Below are 22567 nucleotides of genomic sequence, written 5' to 3' on the forward strand. Positions count from 1 at the left end.
GGATAAAAGAAGAAGGAATTCGCGGTTCGTTCATACTTTTCTGGAAAATTCTTAGCTCCAACGAAGTCGTTTATCGTATAACACGGTTTATTGGCCACTTATTGGGATTCGCGGTCGGTAGAACTCGGCCCAACAGGTGAATCATATCCGCCTACCTATTCCGTGGAAAATAGTTGCCCATAAACGATACGGGGCTGAAAAAAATTCAACCCACTTTTGACCAGGGATCAAAATTCCATAACGTGTAAGCCACTTTGCAATAATACCAAAAAATACTATAGTCCACATTGGGGTACAGCGATACTTGATGTAAATTTTTTGTTTTTCCCCGTTCGATATACCGACGATAAAACAAGCATCCTGATTTTCTCCGTAGATATGTTTATTTATATTAACACTAAAAATACTTGGGATATTTCTTACCTTGTGATAATTGGAAGCGAGCAGCAGGTAGTTACGATCGGCCGAAATCTCGTAGTCGAAACTGATAGCCAGGATCTGCAAACGACGTAGGAAATACTATCAGAACAATTGAAGGTCGGACTGAAATCGGTTACAATTCAAGGGTGGTCAAGTCTCTGGAAAAAGGGATTGAACGAAAACCAATTGCAGCGGAGAATTTAGGAGTGGGATCCGGTCTGACATGAAAAAAAAATAAAATCTTTTCCACGGGTCTGGATGGCGATAAGAGAAATTTTCTTCGAGATAGACGAAGCTTAACTAACGATTTAGGACAAATGCGTTACCGTCGTTAAAAATAATGGCGATTTACTTTCCGACAAGAATACGAGAAGAACGACTTTTCTGATAAATTACAACAAGCTCCTTCGTTAAAGGAAACCTGTTTTTCAGTTCTTGGATTCCCGACGTTTTTGCAAACGTCCTCGAAATGAATTCAAGGTAAACGGAATACCTTAATTACAAGGAAAAACTAAACGGCCATTAATTTTTCTCAATGTAAATATTAAATCACAACACAGCTAGCTAATCGACCATATCGTTTAGCTCGTAATGCGAAAAAAAAACAAGTAAAAATAAAAAAAAATTCCAGAGAAAACATATATACACACGTAATCTTTGTCTTGCTCAGATTTAGTTACCCACTTAAGCAATTAAGTAACCGTTATCTCTCCGCGTTTCTACTAATTGTCTCCCTCGAGTCTTGAGAGAAGGGTAAAACGCTTAGGTATATGTATATGCCTATAAAACGTTCGACGATATTCCGTAGAAAAATGTTTCTTTTTCCAAACCCATAAAATTTTCTTCTGTTTAAATCCTTGAGGAAAAAAAAAAAAAAAAAAAAGTATACAACGTAGATACTGCGCAGGTAATAAGAACGAGTGTGAGATGGGGTGGGGAAAAAATTTATCAACTTTGAGGTGAACTTAGAAGGCGAGACACGAGTGAAGACAGGAAAATAAAAGAGGCGGGAGGGAAATTCTCGAGACGGTCTGGCGCGTAGAGAAAATTGTTATACCTGCAAGGCGGCGTGTTACTATCGGAGCTTCCTTATTGCTCGCTGAATGTACGCAGCAATTTGGCAAAATGACGATAATATATAATATAACTACGAGAAGGTAAAAGGTTTCGTCTCAACCTTTATCGCGGAAGGCGGCTCCCCCTCCCTGCCACGCCCCTATCTCTTTATTTCTATCTCCTATCATGGTAATCAAATTTCTTCAATTTCCTCGACGCATGGTTGCTGCGGTGCGTTCCTGCAGTAATTTATCACAATGATAATAATCATAATAAGAAGGGCAATAATCGTAATGTGTAATGACAATGCCGGAGCAGCTTCGGGTCACGGTGTGCCGACTTCCCGGCAGCAAGAGAGGAACCGGTCCCAGCAGTAATTCACCGCCGGGCGGGTTTGTAAATACGGAAACCGGGAAAATGATTGAAGAGGTGAAGCTTATCCTCAAAATTGCAACGATAATAAGCGGTAGGAATTTTATAATTACGACTAGGTCCCGGATTGATATGTAAATACATCGATTTCATTCGTTATTTGGTTTTCTAGATAAAGTATGATGATTAGAGCCAGAAAATGTAGTTTATGTTTTTCATACTTTTACACGAAAATTGCAATAGTCAATAGTTCATAATTTTTGGTATTAAAACTGGAGGGAACTATATAATTTTTTGCTTTCATAACGTGAACGGAGACTTCTTGCACAAAAAACGCAAACAACAATAATGTAAAATTCACGTTTCCTGTTCACTTGCAGAGCGGTGCAAATTTCATTTCGCCCCAATCACATCCCGTGATGTAGAAAGATCTTTTAGTAAATATAAACCGTTGTTCCGAACAAACAGAAGGAGTATTAATTTTTTCAAATTCCAAAAAATATGTTACCGTGTATCGCAAAAACTCAAACAACGAGACGGAAACAGAGCGAAATCATCTAACTTCAAGTATATTAATTTTTTATACCCTACTCTAAATCATTTTGTCAAAATAAAGTGTATTCCATTCGACAATTGTTGTTATTTTTCACTCCATATTTTTTTCCACGAGTCTATATTATACGTAGATATTTAAAAAATTTTAATACATACTTATACGAGTCCTATAGTAGTGTAGGATGAACCAGACTACGTACCAAGTGTATAAGTACGTTTGGCCGATGATTAAACCCGTTAGCAATTACTCAAGCTGTGCTGATTCAATTTGTCTCCATACGGTACAACGTTTTTAGAGATACATGCATTGGTAGCGAACGGCCAAGCGCCGCAAAGTCTGCCAGAGGTCTCCGGACTCTGCAGCTTTCGGCGTTAAAACAATAAGCGTATACAGTTAAGGATCAGGATTTTAGACGGAAGTTTACAGACAATTTCAAGTCGGACGACAGCCGTCTCTCTCCTTCTTTTCCACATCCCGTACCTCGAGTTACGCACCACGGCTTATGTATGTTCATCCAATTATCCACCCCAACGTAACGTATAAACGTCAAGAAATTCAGTCCATGCTCATCGTCATCCAGAGTTATTATAATACGCGGTATCGAAAGTTCCGCAACTTTTCACGAGTCAAAAAATATGTACATCGGTTCAAGACGCGAGTTTGAAAACTCGTATTATAGATACCGAATTACCCGTCATTTTTTTTTTTTTTTTTTTCCTTCTAAAAATTAACCGACAATATACGAGCAAATGCGTTTTATCGAGTCTCTTAACCCAGCCATGTGCGTAAGTAAGGAAAGTAACAGAGAGAGAGAGAGCGAGGGAGAGAGAGAGTTTCTTAGGCAAGAAACGAGCAAGCAGCAAGAAGGGTGAACGAGATGGGGGTATAACGCTGAGTGGTTTTACGAGACGATGATTCTCACCGCCGTTCAGTGGGAACTTTTCGAAATGGTCGGTGTACGTAGAGGTTGGGGGGGTTATTTTAAGGCTCACGTCAGTGCGGGTTCAGCTGGGACTCGAAGTACCCGCCCCCTTCACCCCTCGGCAACATGCAACCCGTGCTCACCCACTTCGAGGCAAGAAATGAACTCATCTCAGCCGAGGGGATTGGCTCACGGACAGATTCCGTGCAAAGCTGCAATGTGACCGCGGAAGGGCGGAAATCATACTGGAAATTCACTTCCGAATACAAAGAACGCGACGCGGACAGACGTGGAAATCGCGATTAAGATTAACGATTTTACGTAATAACTGCAGTCGCGTTTTGATTCTCCAATTTTTACACGAAATTACGTGGGTGCGCGATAAAGAGGTTTTTCAGAATTTCGAGGAAAGATAGGAAGGAGATGGCATTAAAGGAAAGATAGCGAACGGAGTGACTTGCAGAAATACCGTAGCGGAAAATTCAACAAAGGAATTTTTAACGCCAAGTTTTCTTCATGGTCTTCGGATCTATTAAGTATATGTACATATACGGAGGTGTGCCTGTGTATGTACACACATGCACGTATATGTCTATATACGCAGACATCCGGAGAGAATGAATCCCGGAGCCGGAGGGTGAGTTTTCTTCAAAGGAGTCTCTTTGTGCGAAAGGTCTGCTGCAAAAATATACTCACCATGTTTGTTACTTCTAGTATTGTCCTCGAAGTACCCGAGGTCACGTTGCGAATCACCAAGTTTCCACTTTCGTCTTGGAATAGAATTTCACTACCTGAAAAGTTAGAGAACGAGAATAAGAACGAGAATGAATGTAACAGGAGGAGGGATAACGTTATTCCTACATTCTTTCGCCTTCCGTGTACCATGTATAAATGGATTTTCTCTCTCGCCTGGGACAAATGGATTGAAATTAACAAAGCATATTGTGTAAAAGGTTCAGCCGATCCTTTCGCAACGTCGCCGAGATAGGCCGGAAATTGGTGAATTTCACTCGCAATCTGAACAGGACAGCGCGATTCGGATGATGCAGCGTCGCCGAATCATCGGCCGGATTGAGGAATGACCGGTGGACTGGAAATACGCGTATTATAGGCGTGCATTCATGACGTACAAAATCCGACCGCCGCATACCGAATATTCAGGAAAACACTACGCTCGCCGGATATTAGCTTCCTCACTTCCGTTGTCAAATATTCGACGATCCGAATCGAGCAAACCCGTAGCCTGCAGATATATATTCCTGCACTTCACTTCGGTAGAAATCAATCAACCGTTGAGAACCCCGATTTTCCATATTTCCATTCTTTCTAAGCCTATTCGAATCTCGAAATAAAGCGTACCGCAAAAATGGGATGTACGTATAAATGATAGCGATGGCCCCTGAGCTAAAAATAATCGATGGAACCGAAATTTCTTAAAGTCTTAATAGCGGAAATGTTTTTTGATAATTTATAGTTTCATTCGTAACGTTTTTCTATTTCAGGTGAAAATATTCATTTATCATTCGCTTGTTACATCAAATAGGTACTCGGTAAGTAAAACAATAATAATAATCGATACTTCAGTCACATTAATTGATATCGTATCGCATCGTTCGTGGCAGTGAAAAATAATCGATTATTTTTGGTAATTCTTAGTAAACAAGACATTCAAAAACATCCGCACTTGACACGAAACTGATTTCACCGAGTTTGGTTTTCGTGAAAAGGGAAATAGAAGAGTAAATTCGATTATCAGCGGATTGTTTCACCCTCGCTTCGAAGAAAAGAAAAACGTTTCCTTTCAAAAAATTGCTACCTAGATACTCGGGTTCCCTTATTAAACAAGCAATATATTCGTCTACATCCACGCAGTTTCATATTTTAGTTAATTTAAATTATTTCAAGATAAGTGTGCGTTTCGGTAAAACTAGAGTACGAGAAACCTTTTACTTAACCAGGATTCGACCGAAATGAAATTGAAAATTCATTAACTGGGACAAAACGGGTCCGAACCGCGAAACAGGGTAGTTTCTACCCTTCGATGATCCGCCATACATGCTGCCTACTTGTGCCATAAATATTAGAATCGAGACACCAGTCAATGGAGTTTCGAACCTACGGGTCGGCCGAATCCCGGCCTTCGAATAACCGCGAAATCCTGCGCTTTGTTTCGTACTAAAAGTTTTCTCGTCCAATTCGTCAGGTTCGATTTTATTCACTGTTTTTTTCTCCCTTGTAGCAGCCATATCTTTCAATTCAATATTTGAATGACGTACTACAATTGAAAAAAAAAAAAAGAAAACGAACGCGTCGTGTATTAAAGTTTCATTCAACCGCTTATACGACGTGAATTAATTTTCATTCGATGAAAAGTGAAAATACAACGAAAAAAATGTGTATTTGATTTAAAGACGCTTGTTCCGATTTGACAGAAAAGTCTACAGCATGGAAAAATAAAAAAAAAAAATACGTTCATTCGTAGAAGGTGATAAATTTCGCGTTATATAACGTTCGAAGGTGTCGACAGCTCCAAAATTTCTACACCAGTACGAATCTATACAGGCATTAAAAAGAGACGCGTGGCTATGAGGTTGAAGAAGAATCGTCGCTGAGACCCAGAGGGACCTGTTACCGAAAGATAACAATGACGCCGAGGAAGGAGTAACTCGCCGTCGTCGTCGAAGATCGCGAGAGAGATAAAGAGAGAGAGAAAGAGAGAGATGGTTCGTAGAATCGTGAGCATCTGGGCGTATCATCGGCAAGTGTCGCGGCTCCAGCCCCACGGGAATACATCTTGAAGGGGTTTGAAGGGGTGGGGGGGCGGAGAGAGAGAGAGAGAGAGAGAAAGAGGGGGGGAGAGGGAATTCGGGAAACCTGGGAATGAAAATCTCCCCCTGGGGATCGTCGCCCGATTCGCGGTGAACTTGCCGGCGGATGGAGAAGGAAGTGAGAGAAAGTAAGGGGTGGCGGTTTCGAACGCGAAAATTATGCAATAAGAATTAGAACTTTCCCTGCACGGCCCGTTTCACTTTGTCGAAAAATCTAGGAAGAGATCCCACGCAATCGAGCGTAACCGGGTTCTTAGGTTGGTCTTTTTTTCTCCCCTCGAGTTCACCCCGATTCACCTGCTGCTCGTCTCTCCCATCATCGTCTCTTCCACGGAAAGGAGAAATACTCGCGAAGCAGCGGTTTTCACTTTTGTTATACGAAAACGACGAAGCCTAGGGAGCAGGGACGCGGCTGGTTTATACCTTGGGGGAGGGGGGTGGTTCACCGGGGGGTGAAACTCTGCAAAGCCCCGTGTCTTTATTATATTTATGGAAGTGCGGTGTCGGCAAAAGTTTTCCCGAGGTGAACACCAACCCTTTCTTCGCACCGACGTTAAGAGAGCCGGACTAAGACACCGCAGTTTGTACTTTGCGGCAAATTTAAACGTCTGCCCGTATTAAACATAGGGTGAAATATGCATCAAGATTATATAATATACATACTAGGGTGTTTCAGAAAAAAAATTATTTACGATTTTCCACCGTGGCACATCCTAAAAAGTTTGCTCAGGTTGAAAGAATATTTCTGTCAAAAGAAGAGTTTTCTACGTTATGTGGAAGATTGCTTTCGTTTGATTTTTCACTTTTTTTTTTAAACAGTTTTTTTTTTTTTTTTTTTGAATTTGTGACGATACACGTTGTAGCACTTCAATTATTATTGTTTCACTCCTGACATTTGTATTCAAACCAAAGATCACGATCCATAGCACAACGATACATCAACCGGGAATCTTATTCTCCTAACATAAAAGATCATATTAAATTATAACTATTTTATGAAGTTGAATTAACAATGAAAAATTTCCGACATACACTCCTCAAACATCAATTGGAGACCAAAAATTACAAGGGTGAGTCTTTTTTGCGACTTAAATTGATTTTATGATTGATGTAAGCAATAAAAAAGAATTTTTATCCACGACGCTTCATAGATTAAAAAAAAAAATGTATGTAAAAGTGAAAAATCAATTGAACGCATAGAAAACTCATCTTTTGACAGAACGTTTCTTTTAACCTAAACGAACTTTTTAGGTGTTGCCATGGTGGAAAATCGCAATTATTTTTTCTGCAACACCCTAATACGTTACATACCTTATACCGTGAGAGATGAAGAATGAATAACAGAGGCGAGGGGAAATTTTTATAAGAAAAGATTTTTCTACGATACAGAAAGAAAGGAATGGAGAAGAAAAAAATCACGGATCTAGCCGGAGACTCTGAATGAATGGCGACCTCAGGTCGGGCGGAGGGCTTAATCAGGGTTCGTTAAATATTATACCCACACCTTTTTTTCGAATATATATCGTCTCGAAAAGATCCGGTAATGAGAACCCAGGGGTCGCGAGTCGATTCATCCGTACTTGCAGTCCCTCGTTTAATCCTTGCCATTACCCAGGGTGACGCCTTGTAAATGTTTATTTAAAAAATCGCTACCTAACCTCGTCTCATTCTCTGCGAAATAGGTCTGCGGGCTCGTGAATCGCGATATTTATTCCCTCGCTTCGCGTTCAATCCGCGGACACGAAGGATTCGTTCGTTTATTCGTCATAATTTTTTTTTTTTTTGCTCCGAGGATTGTTTTTTATTTCCTTAAAATTTGTTTCAATTTCTTTTTTTTTTCGGATTCGTAAAACGGTATCTCGTTACTGAAATCCATCCGAATCGTATAACCGGGAAATTGGCATATGTATTTGGGAAAAACAAGGGGGAGGAAATTATCGTCCTTGTTTCATTACCTTATATAAGAGAATACCGGGAGTTCCGGTTTTATAACAGACAAATTCAACAAATCGTATTTTATACTTTTTCCCTCTCTACCAGGCGACAAAATTGCTTCAAACTTTACGGACAGATACGGTTTATGACCGCGTTTGCGTAAAAGTTGGCGAAAAAATAACGGAAATATGGGAATCAGCTATGCAGTAACGAGTCGTAATCTCAGAGTGCCTCTGTCAATTTTCCGAGCTTTTCTTAAAGAGTCCGCAAGCACAACTGCGAAACTCTGTGGTATGAAAAAGTTTGAACTGACTTTATTACCCGGGAGAATAAAAATAGCGTAAAAGACGATTTGCTTACGTGGTTGGTAAGCTTCAAAAATCTCTTAAAAGATAAAAAAAAATAGAAAATACTGAAATTATAATCAGAAGTTCGGAGATACCGATGCTCTGTTTCAAATCGCTTCAAAATTGGTAAAAATATATGCAGCGTATTCGTTCGAATTCGTTCTGCGATCGCTAATTTCATTGAGTAAACAATTTTCTTTTAATTCGCTGAAACCCTTTTTTCATTACGTTTGCATAGATAAATGTTTAATTTTCTAACACTGCACCGATATTGTTTATCATCAAAGAATTGGCAAAATCAAACGAATTATTGAAACAAAATAAATAAATAAATAAACAAACAACAATCTATTGTAGTTAAATAGTAGAATATATTTTGAATAAAATATACTACCACGGAGTGAAATTAAGATTTTTAACAATCTTAAATCGATTTCAAACGAAGCATCGGCACCTAATTTATTATTTGCAATACCGATATTTTCCTTATTTATATTTTCAAAACGATCTTCGTAAACCAACAAATATAATACGTCGATAAATACTCAACGTCCGACCGTCTCCGAACAATATAAATAAAAGAATTATAGATTTCCGTCCTTGACTGTAGAATAATTTTATTTTTTTTCCTTTTAAACGGCAATTATAATATAATCCTGAAAGTGACCGGTGATGATTTTGTCGCCAAATCGACGATACAGATAATTGTATAATATATTCAGGGCTATGGGATCACGCATATGATAATACCGATACCGTAGCTTCGCATTGTACGGATATAATTCACCGAGGCATACACAACGCGTACATTCGGCATGTATAATCCGGCAACGCGAGGCGTTGTATAAATTTCTGAATAAGCACAATGACGCGCACATACATGTGTGTATGTATATATATATATAAACATATCCATACGCCGATTAGGGTAGGTGGCCTGCAGATTTAGCTCACGATTATACCCATAAGCGGGGGCGTTAATACCGGGCAAAATTGGTTTCGCAGACTGGCGTTGGTGCCGGTGCGTTGCAGAAGCCGAGTCTTCGGCTCCGGTTTCCTGGGTTGCAAACCCTTCTCCTCCTCCTCCTCTTCATCCGCCATCGCCTCGCTATTTCGTCGTCGTTCCTGCAGCATCCGATGGAACCGTGCGGTTTATCACGTAAACGCACATATGGAAACCGCACAGTCTATTACCTCAATTAGGCAAGGGTGCAGCCCACCGTGAACCTCATCAACTACCATAATTGATCCCGTGCAGGCTCACCTCCGGCCATTTTCCATCCATATATATGTATATATATATATATATTCGATGAGAGTGCAGCAGCCTGCGTTGTAGCTGCGTTTTTCCTACATTTTTTTTTTTTTTTTTTTTTTTCATATAAAAAACAAAACGCACAATTATAAGTAACGGTTTGCGCTCGATTTTTTCACCCAAGTTTCGTTCGATCCTGGAGTAACAGTTTGACTATATTTATTAATAGGTAACTAACTTACCGCTTAGCCAGGTGCCGTTGAAACTCTTCGTAGCGAGGGATCCTCCGAGCCATTCTTCGAGAGTGATTCCCGAGGCTGATGGCGAATCGGATGAAGAATCGGCGGGGCTGCCGGTTAGGAGAAACACCGCCGCTATTATCAGAGCGATTACGACGATAGCGACGATGCTACCGATCAGCAAGCGACGCCATCCTTGACGTTTACTCTTCGTCATTAACTCCTGCAATTAGACGGGAAAGAAGAGGTGACGTTAATCAATCGGAAAGTATTCTTCCTAGTTTCGTATAATAATATAATCATTCACGTCGGTGTACAAAGAGCTGATGTACCGCCGGAGATTCGAGCTGACGTTGATCCGAAATATTTTTCCAAACACACGACGTTGCAATTTCGAACGGATTGCAAACGTCGGCTAAATTGTGTGAATTTTTTGATTACTCGTATCGCAACAAGTCGGCCGATTCGTTTGCCGGAAAATTGATCGGCGTATAATATATCGACGAAAAAAGTTGACAGCAAAGAATCTGCGTAACGGCCGCAGCCGTTCGATTAAATTGAAATCAAGTCGACGACTGTGGGAGAGGCGTGAAAAAAGGTTAAACTTAATCACGGCATGCCTGAGAGAGCGAGGAGGGTTGGATGAAGGATGGGGTTGACAAATTATTACGAAAGAGAAGAAGAAGAAATAAAAAAAAAAAGTATTTCATTACTTTAAAGCGTTATAAAAATTATTATCATTTGCGTGGAAAAGTTTGTCAAGGCTTGTAAAGGGAGTTGAAAAATAATTGCAAGAAAAAAGAAAAAAAAAAAAACAAGACTCATCATTTTAAAAGGGGTTGTAACAGTGATCATTGCGTGGAAAAGTTTGTCAGGGCTTTCGAAAACAATTCATCGGTTGGTAAAGTCCGTTTCTTTGATTGCAGTATATAATTATAAGCTTCGTTTTCGTTCTTTGATAATTTCGTCACAGTTTGTTCTTCGATTTAAAGAATCAAAGTATTTTTTCATTTTATGTAAACGCATACAGGGGAGCCAGAGGCGAAGTGGACCACTTCGCGAAAGTTTATAAAATTATATTTCACACTTCAGCGTACAAAGTGTGAACGCACAAGACTGAAATTTGTTGGCAAGATATCCATTATCATAATCTCGCAACTGCTATAACGGATTTTCAATTTGACCTGTTTCGATTTGTGAAATGAAATTGATTTCATCCACGTAACCTTCGAATCCTAGTTTAACTTACGGATGAAAGCTTATCAAGGCTTTAGGGAAAGAAGAAAAAAAAAGTGAAACATAAATTCAACATTTTTTGCTAATTAACAAGTGTTGATACTTATGGTCCAGTAGATATCAGTGATACGAAACTGTTTTATAGATCAGAAATTAATAACACATCGTATGTTTCAAACTCTATGAGGCATATTCCCTTGGGGGTTTATAAATCGATACATATACATATTTATATACAAGTTATTTGTACTTTACTTTCTCTTAATATTTTCATTTTCATTCTCAAAGCGCGCAAAATCCCAAAAATTGTACATCGCACTTGAATGTAAGTCGAAAATTTCAACCGATACGTGTTACGTATTGCGCTACCGTCTAACGTATACGATATTCTAAAAAGCAAGTGATACAACTCCGAAAATACTCGGAGGAGTTACAGTAATGTCTGTACGTATTATTACAATAAGAGAAAAAATGGACAAGGTACATATACCCCCATCATGTCGGGTTGAAAACGTGGAGAAAAGAGTTATAAAAGAAAAAGACAACAAAAAATTCACACCGCGGTATAAGTAATTAAACTTCAACAGGTTTTCACCCAACCCGCGCTGTTTGGGAAGAGACGGAGGTTAACAAAGCGTTAGATATAAGAGTACAATGGGTAGAGTATACGTTGTACGCGTCAAGTGTAAAAATGAAATGAAAACAAAATTTTATACGCGGGTATATTAGGGTGGTCCTCATTTAGAATGTTGACGAATTTATTCCGGATCACCCCACCAAATCAACTATAAATAATTGAAAAACAATTCACAATTTTTTTCAGTTTTTAATACCAACTGTAACCCGTGCCTGTGAGAGGAAGGATTTCCCAATTTAAAATACACGTGTTTCGGACACGTTCTTAGTATATATTTTACTGTAAGAGTGATAATGTTCGAAAAAATTCACGAATGTGAGGTTCTAATCAGCATTAGTGCTACTGTCTGAGAAAAAATTCACATCATCATACCAGGTAATATAGACAATTGCATTTCTTGTAAATAAAAAGAAAAAGTCAAATTTCTAGGGTGTGCAATTCGTCGAGATTGGTTGCTACGATGATGTGAATTTTTTCTCAGACAGTAGTACTAATACTCGCTAAATCTTCGCAATTACAGATTGATTCGAACATCGTCACTCTCGCGATAAATTATATGCTGAGAACGTATCTGAAACAGATGTATTTTAAATGGTGATATCCGTCCATTTACAGGCACGGGTTAGAATTGATATAAAAATCTGAAAGAATTAGGAAATTGTTTTTGAATTATTTATAGTTGATTTGGGGGGTGGTCTGAAAAAAAATCATCAACACCCCAAGTAAGGATCACCCTAGGGTATATTATATATTAGGTTCGCAGGTGTGTGCAGCACCGTGCATTTCTATCTCGAAAATGGTGCGCGAATAACGTGCGTGTAGACATTTCCACCTCGCCCTATTGTTTCGCCACATCCCCGCAATTACCGGCGTGTAACGCTCTTCTTCCCTCATCGGACTCGATTCACCGAGTAAATACAGAGATTTTCCTCCGAGTCGTTACCCGCCAAACTCGACTCGACTCAACTCTCCATCTGCAGAAACTCACGTTCGCACGAGGCACACGGACCTGTTAAATAGGTCAGTGTCTGAATCAGTGGCCTGCGACGTGGTTGTTTGCTTAGGAAATGTAGAAACTTACTCTGGAAATTCTCAAATAAATTATAACAATGGCAAAAGCCGAGTAGCCTAATTGCTTACTCTATTAAATAACGGTCGGAATATTTCTTCGATCAGTATATTGCTCGTGTACAGGATAAAGAAAATAAATAATAAAGTAAAAGGAATCCTCGACTGTAACTCTTGTTACGGTAATTAAACGACTGTGAAAATAGTTGAAATGAAAAAGGAAAAAATTACAGAATTGCTTTACATTTATATCGAGATTTTATTTCACGGTACGAATTTATTTTCTTCCTCTTCTCAATTATTAGTTGATGGAAATAAATTACTAATTTTGCCTATGCTCGATTTATTTTTGACATTTGAGCTCATTTTCATGGTTTACATTACAAGTAACTTTTCAAGAAATTCGGATCGAAAAAACCGTAGTGTATAATTGTTTTCTCTACTTAGCTCGTAGCTGATTAACTACTGCAATCTTAGTGAAGATTAATAATGTTAACTGACTCCAACGATAATGCGAAGAAACGAGAATCCGAAACAAAGAAAAAATAAAAATATATATTTACACACCTGGCATTATACAATCTCCTCAGAGTAATATTAATGTAACAAAAAAAAAAAAAAAAAACAACATGCGTACTCTTCGTATCATCGACATTTTTTCTTGTCAGAATGTTTGACGTTATAAGTAAAAAGTTTTCACGAGATGATAAAATAACAGTTGGATTAGCGTATGGAACTAACAATAAAAGGAAGAGAAAAAGAACCTTTAATTGTTTAGCTCTCTCTTTTTTTTCATTTTCTTTTCTTTTCTTTTTTCTTTTCACTACTTTTGACCCGTCGAAAATTACACGTTGAGGAAATTCTGCAGGCGAATGCAGCAACGGCGGCACGTCGGTGCATTGTTCGAATCTTTCGAACGTGATATAAATCGCGGTTCGGAGAACAAAGGTTCAAGCATGGTGTGTAGAGTACTTGCAGGTACGTGCTTTTGCTCAGGCACCTAGAACCACTTACCAGTCAGACTAACAATATCTTGGTATTACTTTATAATAGGAATAATCCATCGTGAGTCGAGGGTAAAGAGAACGTAAACAATAAGCGAACGAGCTGTATAAAAGCGACAGAGAGAGAGAGAGAGAGAGAAAGAGAGAAAGTTTCGTTGGTCTTTGAAATTCTATAAAAATTCGACAGTAATGATCAACCTCGGTTTAACCTACAAGTTTTCAAAGTTTAACTTTTAGCCGCTAAGGTCAAGTTCCTTGGAGTCATATGAACCAGGCTGGTTGTTGCAGTCGTGAAAGGTGAGTGCAGGTACAAGATACTAGGTACATATGAAGAGGGAAGAACACGAAACGAGGGAATGTAGACTTTGCTACGGAGCCTGCGTAAGAGGAGGATGAATACGACGCTCTTATCCCTTCGCAGCGGGTAACTCGGTTCTCATTTAACTTTTCGCGAGTTAACGAGCAATTTGAAGGTAATAAAAAAAGTTACCCCCACCCCCGGTACGAGGTTCTAATGCAAAGCTAAGAGCAAAAGGTGAAACCTGAAAGCAAAAATGTGTTGCGAGCAATCTAAGTTGGTGCGCCCGTTCACCTAAGTAATAAACTATATCCCTACCATTAGTATCTACTTTGTACCCTAAAAGTTATATCGAACCTTTCGCGCCCCTCCTCCACCCCCGTGTCCCGGTAAGGCCGAACGAGGCGCCGGGGAATATCCGCAAATTCGGGATTTTGGGTTTCGGGATTCAGCCAACTGCGGCAGGGAGGAAAGGGGGATGGAAAGGAAACGGGAACGAGCCGCCCAACGCCAACGGAAATCGGGTATAGGGGGAATCCTCGTCGCTCGGTTGTACGTATACATATACATTTGCGTATATATATATATATATATGTATAATACATAAGTATATAATACGTACATATATATATATATACATATATAGGGGGCACCATCAAACCCAGCGCCCTTATACCCATGCTTTAATCCAAACTCTGGTAAGATTAACGCGTACTCCGGAAGCCAAGATACCGACGACGCTGGTTGGCTGGATTTAAGCTTTGCTTTGTTACCTGTGGCTTCCTAATTGTCACGTTATCCTTCAGCCGTCACTACCTTATCCTACTTATCCTCTTACGATCAATTCGCAATCCGTACCACGACACCGTTTCCTTCCCCCCATTCATTGTCCTCATCCCCGCGTTCAACGGGACAGGAAACAGGCCCGCCTTGACGAAATGGCAATAATGATCCGACTCCATTAATTCGCCACAAACACTTCGTCTCTTCTGACAACGAGTCCCGACACCCTCAAAGATACCGATAGTTCTCGACTCAGGGGTGTTTTTACCCCCGAGAGTCTCAACTTTCCTAACACTCACCGGTCTGCGCCGTTTTTTAATATACCGCTGAATGCGGATATCGCCGCAAACGTGAGACTCGATTGAAATAATTTGCCACAACTCGAAGAACACTGATTGACGCGCAAGAGGAAAAGGAAGCGCAATTTTTATTCAGTCATTTGAAACGAACGTACAATTTTCGTCGTGTTGTTTTTATTCGGGTTCAGAAAATCTCCCTTGAAAACTTGAAAATTAAGAACATCGGTTATACCTGTGTAAAAGAAAAAAAAATGAAAAGAAAAGAAAACATACTACGTTATCCATCGAGCGATATCGGAAGGAAAATGTTTCTTTTATCTTCTCCCGAACGTATTGCTCGGAGACTTTCGCTGCGTTTCTGGAGAAGAATGGAATTCGGCGCGGCGAGCGATTGCTTGAATAATTTAGTTGTTAATTAGCACGGGTAAGCCGAGGCGGTCGGCAAAACTGATTAGACAAAACGATACAAGGCTCTCCGTTTTCACAGTCAAACCGCTGCGACACGACGAAGGGACGCAGAGAGAGAGAGAGAGAGAGAGAGAGAAAGAGAGAGAGAGAGAGAGCTCGCCCTAAGGCGAATAGAAATTTCTCGACACGTTCCTCGGGGACACCCGGTCAATTCACTCCGTCCTCGGCGATAATCTGTTTCGTACCCTGCACCGGATAAGCAATCCTGTTACGCAGAGCCCTGGCTAATTCGCGGAGCGATAATTTAAGAGCTGATCCTTTTCATCCCTGCAATCCACTCGAGCTTCAAACCTCACGATCGGCTGTTCAATTTTGGTTACTCCGGTTTACGACGTATGTACGTATAATTGGTGATTTTTTTGATCCAATGATTTTTCTCATCGACGGACTAGGTTTTTCCGAGCTGAATTAGATGAGCTGAACAGGGTGCGGAGGTTAACCGCATCCTGCTGATATACCAACCCTCCGAGAAATCATTTTGCTCTTCGACAAATGAAATTACTGCACCCCGTGTGGAAGGGCACGTTTCCCATTTCCTCCGCAACGTAGCTCTGTATATATGCCTGTATATAGGTACACTGTGCAGATAGATGGACGGATAGATAGAGTAGACGGATGAAATCTGATTTGTGACGAAGAAGATTCATAAATATTGGGTGCATACAACCAACCGGCCTCCGATTTATGGACGCCGGTCGTATTCATATTTTTATACACACGTCATATCTCGTATGCGATATTGTGTGTTATACGACGCGGGGGAAACCTTTTGGAAATGAATACCGTTCCATGTGATATATCATATATATTGTATACAATTCACGTATATATATATATATATATATATTATATATATATATATATATATAATTCTCGACGTATTCTCAACCCCGCAGTATTGTCAATTTTTATTCTTAGTAAATTAATGAAATCCTGTGATAAGTATGTCGGTGAATGAAGTGGCAGAGATTTAAAGAAAAATGTATAAACGATAAGTCGATAATATGAATTCGATTTTCAGATTTTTGACTTGTCAAGATATAGGAAACTTGGATTTAAAGAAAAATAAAGAGAATATATATACTATATGACTAAAACTTGAAACGAGGAGAAATCTGTGCAACGAGGGAAAAAGGTGAGGGAGCTTTTTTCGAAATTCGACCCCTAGGCGAATCTTTCAGAGTGAATTCGGAGATCCAAGGCGTTGACGAAGGTGGTGGGTATATATCGAAGGGATTTACTTTATACGGAGAGAGGCGGGTTGCTCGTACAAGAAACCGGAACCCGAAGTAAGGTTACACCGTGCTCGTTTCTTCTATTTGTTTTTTTTTTTTTTTTTTTTTCTTTTTCATTCCCTGGGACATTCCGTGCGATGGATAAATTTCAAGCCGAGTTGAATTTCAGCGTTACAAAGTACACCGAAAATTTCAACAACACAGAAATACGCGTTTACGCAGTAGAGATTGAAATAAATTTTTAAACGCCTTCGCTATGTATAAATAACGCGGTATGGTATAATTAGTTATAAACTGTAAACGAAGCGGGGAATATTAGCGGTGGATTTTCATTATCGCGCCTTAAATTATGCGGGGATGGGATTAAATTCAAAACGGAAGTTAATCAGCTGAGACAAAAGAAGGTACGAGGGGACCGACGCGACGATGAAGGGAAAACTGTCCGCGGGAAGCTTCGCAGACGAGAGATAATCGGGTGAGAAGGAAACAAACGAAAAGAAAGGAAAAACAACTATCGAGAAAAGTAGAAGCGAACGTCACAATCGATAATGAAACATCGGTAAAGAGGTGGAAAAAAAAAAATTGTCACGGAATAACCGTATTTTCACAACCACGTTTATATGTATAAATAGATAAATATAACTGACAAAATTATTGTGCAAAAGGAGAGAGAGAAAAAAGTAAATCGACGGTATGAAACATTATTTCACACCCTGTTAACATCCTGTAAGATTGAAAATTTTCGTTCAACAGCGATTTTTGGAGGGCTGAAATTAAAATTTTTTTCCATAACTCAATTTCGTTGTACAAATTTACCGGTCTTCCGTAGTAACCGGGGAACATAAATTTCCCTGCAGGCTGAAGATTTTCACTCTCGCGTCACATCAGCGAAAATTATCTCCCTATATTTTTATATACATTTTTCCTCGATCATTTTTTTTCTTTTTATTTTCATTCAAATTCATTTCAGACTTATTCTAATATCTCTCTATAACCACGTTGTCTAGTCGTGATCTCATTTGGATCAACCGAAATGCAAGTATTCATTCTGTTCGTATCAAATTATATCAGGGGCCTGAGAACCAAAAGGTCGTATCCTATCGTTATTATTATAATTTTTTTTTTTTATTATTTTTTTCCATCTCGAATATCCGGGATAAATCTGTGTTCCCTGCATTTGCGTTCCGTACGCCCTTGACGGCAGTAAAATCAACGAATACTGAAAACCATGTAATTTCTATCCCGTAAAAATACTGTAACGGATTTATACTTCGCGCGGAATATTTTGGCTTTCTTAAACTCTGACCGTTCGACATTTCGACACTTTTTACGCGTCGATTTTTCACATTTCGAAATCGAACGAAGAAAGATTTTACCGCGTCGTTTACAATATTCGCACAATGCGACTCTTCCATTATCCATAACCTTTCCCCATTTCTTCCCTTACCCTTTTTGCTTTTCGTTGGTTAACACGGGATTCGGGGCTTGCGGTGGGTCAGAGCCGATGCTTAAGGCGCGCTAAATTATCCACTGCACGGCCTCAAAGCTCGCCTAGAAGCTCTTAGCTTAATGCGGCCTCGCAGTTACCGCGATATTCTCTCTAGACCTGACCGTGTGACTTTACCTTAGAAGCAGAAGAGGCGAAATTTACCCCGGAGAAAGAATACGGGCCCATCCCCTAATAGGCATAAGGAGTTAGCGGTAAGAAAGCGCATTCGGAGCATTGACCGTCTCGTCGTAAAAAGCTTCCGGAAGTTATGTGCTCGGCTCGAATCTCTGGCGGGAATTGGAGGGGGAGAGGGACGTAGGGGGTGAGGGAGGGAGGGAGGGAGGGAGGGGGAGGTTAATAAGGTTAAAATAACGTCTCGGTAATTCGCGGGATCGCCCTTTTCTCATTCTTTCCACCTTCTTTCGGCCAGCGTCCCAGGGGGATTCGGGGGTTTCCTCGCCGCTGGAGGAAAGCCGTTCCCCGGGTGCAGAAGCGAGACGAAATTAACCTCGAGTCATTAACCAGACAATCCCGGGTCATAAACCAGCCTCTATTTAACGTTCATAGTTATTTACTTTAATCGCACTAAAATTAACCCTTGCCTCAGCTCTCAGCTCTCCGCTCTTCTAAGACTGTCCATTAATAACACTAAATCCGTCTGTTCCCTCTCTCTCCACCCTCCCTCATCTTTTTAGACCTCGGTGAATTAAAATTAGTATCAATTTTAGCCGACAGATCGGGATAAATTTTATCTCGACTTACGATCACGTACCGATTTATGATAAATAAATTACGGACGCGTGATATGGTTTCAAGAAAAAAAAAAAAAAAAGAAAAACATCGCGACATCGGAGTGATCATAATTTATTATACATAATTACTAAACGATTATAGTAGATATCGGATATCGTTACAGCAATGTTGAAATATTGTTGACTGGATGAAAATTTTCTGGTTATAAACTCTGGTTTGTAAACTCGAATATATTTTTTCCAGACGAACAAGACGTCATCATGACGTTCGGATATTGATTCACAAGCATCAAACAATAAAATATGACAAGACCATATTTTCCTAACAAAATTTAGAAACTTTATTTTCATTTCATACCCACAACCGTATTATACGGTTAAGGTGAAAAATAGAAAAAAGCTTCAACGTCCGAATCTGTACAGCAGCCTGAATGACCAGAAATTTTTCTTATCGTTGTAGTCCACTATAACCATCACAAAAAGTTCTCCGATTTTCTATTCGCCTACAGCAGGGCTCGTAGCAGTCGAATAGTTTAAAAAAAAGTAACTCTAGCGTGAGCGATTAGAATTAATTATTGCGCGGTAATTAAAACAAAAAGTGCTACCACAGTGTTGTTAATTTCATCAGAAATAGCACTATTTTCGATTATTTCACTGCATACACGGGTTTTCCTTCTTTTTCCACGTTACAAAAGTGTATCGCTCTACACGCTATTTAGTAAATGAATTTACAATTGAACAAATAACTCTGATTAACGAACTTATTGTCCTTTCGTGGGAAACATTTCAATACAGAAACAATGAACAATGTGATCACAGTTGACTTTCTAAAATAAAACTGAAGAAGATTTTGGCACTGAAAGTACAATAATACTTGACAAACAAAATCTTGTCCGGTAAATATCGCGTGGAAGAAAGAAATCAAAAAAAAAAAAAGGAAAAACATCGTGCGACTAAATTTCTTACGCACGAAGCTCAATCGTGACCGTAAAAGTGACTCAAGGCAGCATTTCTTAAAAAAGGGACAGAAAATGACTATGTTAAAAACGATTACAATTTAAAGAAAATTAACAAAAAGACTATTAGTGAGAAAAATTGACTCGATACCGGTCCCGCCACAGTGAAAAGTGGGATGATAAAAAAGAGAAAAAAAAAAAACAAAAAAAAAAAAAAATTAATAAAATCAATATTGATTTACAAACTACGGAGTGGGGAAAAGGCGGTAAAAGCTTGCCTACAAAAGTACAATAGCTAACGATGAAAGACGACGATGGAAAATTGGCGAAATTTTCGGGGTGAAAAGGGAGGGGATGGAGGGGGGCCGAAGTATCGTCCTTCCGTAGGTATAGAACAATGGCTATTGTAGGTTACGCAGGGGTGCGTCAAGACCGTCGAACCTTAGTCACGGTCAGAGTTATGCTACATCTACATATCAATATACGTATAGAATATAGATATACCACCGGGGGACAGATCCAACGGGATAACAAATTCTTCTCGTACCAATAAAGCCAATAGGCATGCTATCAAACCTCCACACCCGCTGTATCACAGGGGATTCCGATGGAAGAAAGAGACGGAGAGGCAGAGAGAGAGAGAGAGAGAGAGAAGGAGAGAAGGCAAAACAACTATTTTCACTCCGTTCTCCGCAGTAATAATAATGATAATGATGATGATAATAATAATAATAATAATGGCAATAATAACTGCAATCGTAATAAATGACAACAATAATGATAACACGCGGGTAAAACGGGTGCGTCTAAAAAGCATTCTTCTCATCTCATCGTAATTTCGCGTTAAGGTATGGTAGCTGCGCATATTATATATATGTAGAAAATATACACAGGGTGTCCCAATTCAAAAGAAGCATTGCCTTTTCAGCCGACCAAACGGTTCAATTGGAAAATGTATCCTGGAAAATTTGTTTGGTAATCATAGGGGGACACGTGAAGAATATTTTTCATGCGATCCAGCATCGTAATCGGTGATGCTGTGGAGGATGGACCAGTTTAGAAAAAAAAATAAAATAAAAATGGAATCGCGCATTTTTTTTCAACTCAATTACTTATTCTTTACACGAAAATGTACAACTTTTGAACCGTACAACTTTTGTAGGAAACATTTTCAAATTGAACCATTAGGTCGGCTGAAAACGTAATGGGGTTCTTTTGAATTGGGATACCCTGTACGTGTGTATGTGGCTGCCGGCTTTTGCATTCCGCTGAATTATACTCAAGTATGCGAAATTTACCCTTTCAACGTGACGCGCGAGCGTCTCGCGAAACCGCGTAAAAGCGACGTTAATTAGTACTCTGCAATAATAATTGTACGCGTTGTGCTTTCTGTGTATATATATATATGTATATGTACATGTATAATATACGTGTTTTATGAAGGAAACGTTATTCGAGAGAGTGAGGGGTTGTTGCGGTGTGTTTCGGAAGTTCATCACGCTCTTAACGTCGCAGGTTATTTGGCAAGTTATTTCTACCGTGAAATTCTAAGGGACGAAAGTAGAAGCTTTCGCGTTAAATTCTATCATCCGTATGATAGGTAATTATAATAATATGATAAGTAATTCGTTTGAAATTTAAACTCAACGAACAATCAAGTCGACCGTTCGATATCGAATTTAAAGTGAAAAAAGAAAACTGATCAAGCAAACAAAAGTTTGCCGTTCTTACTATGAAAAATATAAAAATTTATATAACGGACACGGGGCGAGAGAAAAGTTATAGTATCGTACCGATTGTTTCGAAAACTTTTATTAAATAACGTGAGCATGTTTTACGCGTTTTTCCAACCGTTTTTTCCGTGCCCAAAGTACCCGTTTCTACGACGGTCGAGTGAGTCGACGAATGCGCATGCGCGGAATACGGAAAGGACCACTGTTCACTCCTAGGACCTAAAAAAGATATTTTCACAGCTCCTTGTTCTTGTTATATAAATAATCCTGTGAAATAAAGAGACAACGGTTTTTTCGCCTCGCGTATTTGCGATAATCGTCGCGAAAATAGTCAAGGACTGAGCGGTAACCGGAGCTGGAAAATTTCTCTCAGTGCACATCGATACATGCGCAACGAATAAATTGGAATCTCTTTACAGCCGCCCGCAATAATGCGTCCTTGATCCATACAAAACTGATCCGCCTAACAAACCGTCGTCCTGATAAAGTGATACCTAGTGCCGCAATACATCGAGGGGGTTGAGGAAAAGGGGAGGGTCGTTAGCGTATCCCGAATCCGCGAGGGATGATCGTCGAAAGAGCCGGATCGAGAGGCTGGTCACGTTGGCCTGATCTGCTCCCTCCTCGTTCTCACGCGATCCGCGACAAGGACATTTGCCTCGGCTAACACTCGGCGACG

The 22567-nt window shown here is 39.6% G+C and overlaps 1 protein-coding gene across 9 annotated transcripts in view; it reads right to left on the reverse strand.

Annotated features, from left to right (window-relative positions):
• Window positions 1-22567, reverse strand: part of LOC107225987 (venom dipeptidyl peptidase 4) — a 212444-nt gene that overhangs the window by 42785 nt on the left and 147092 nt on the right. For all 9 annotated transcript variants that reach the window (XM_046730474.1, XM_046730476.1, XM_046730475.1 and 6 more), the window contains exons 3-5: window positions 9934-10153; window positions 4023-4117; window positions 424-498 (exon numbers count right to left, since the gene is read on the reverse strand). In XM_046730474.1, the coding sequence (XP_046586430.1) occupies window positions 424-498; window positions 4023-4117; window positions 9934-10153 (390 nt within the window). The remainder of the gene's footprint in view (window positions 1-423; window positions 499-4022; window positions 4118-9933; window positions 10154-22567) is intronic.

Source organism: Neodiprion lecontei, chromosome 2, assembly GCF_021901455.1.
Source record: "Neodiprion lecontei isolate iyNeoLeco1 chromosome 2, iyNeoLeco1.1, whole genome shotgun sequence".
Lineage (NCBI taxonomy): Eukaryota > Metazoa > Arthropoda > Insecta > Hymenoptera > Diprionidae > Neodiprion > Neodiprion lecontei.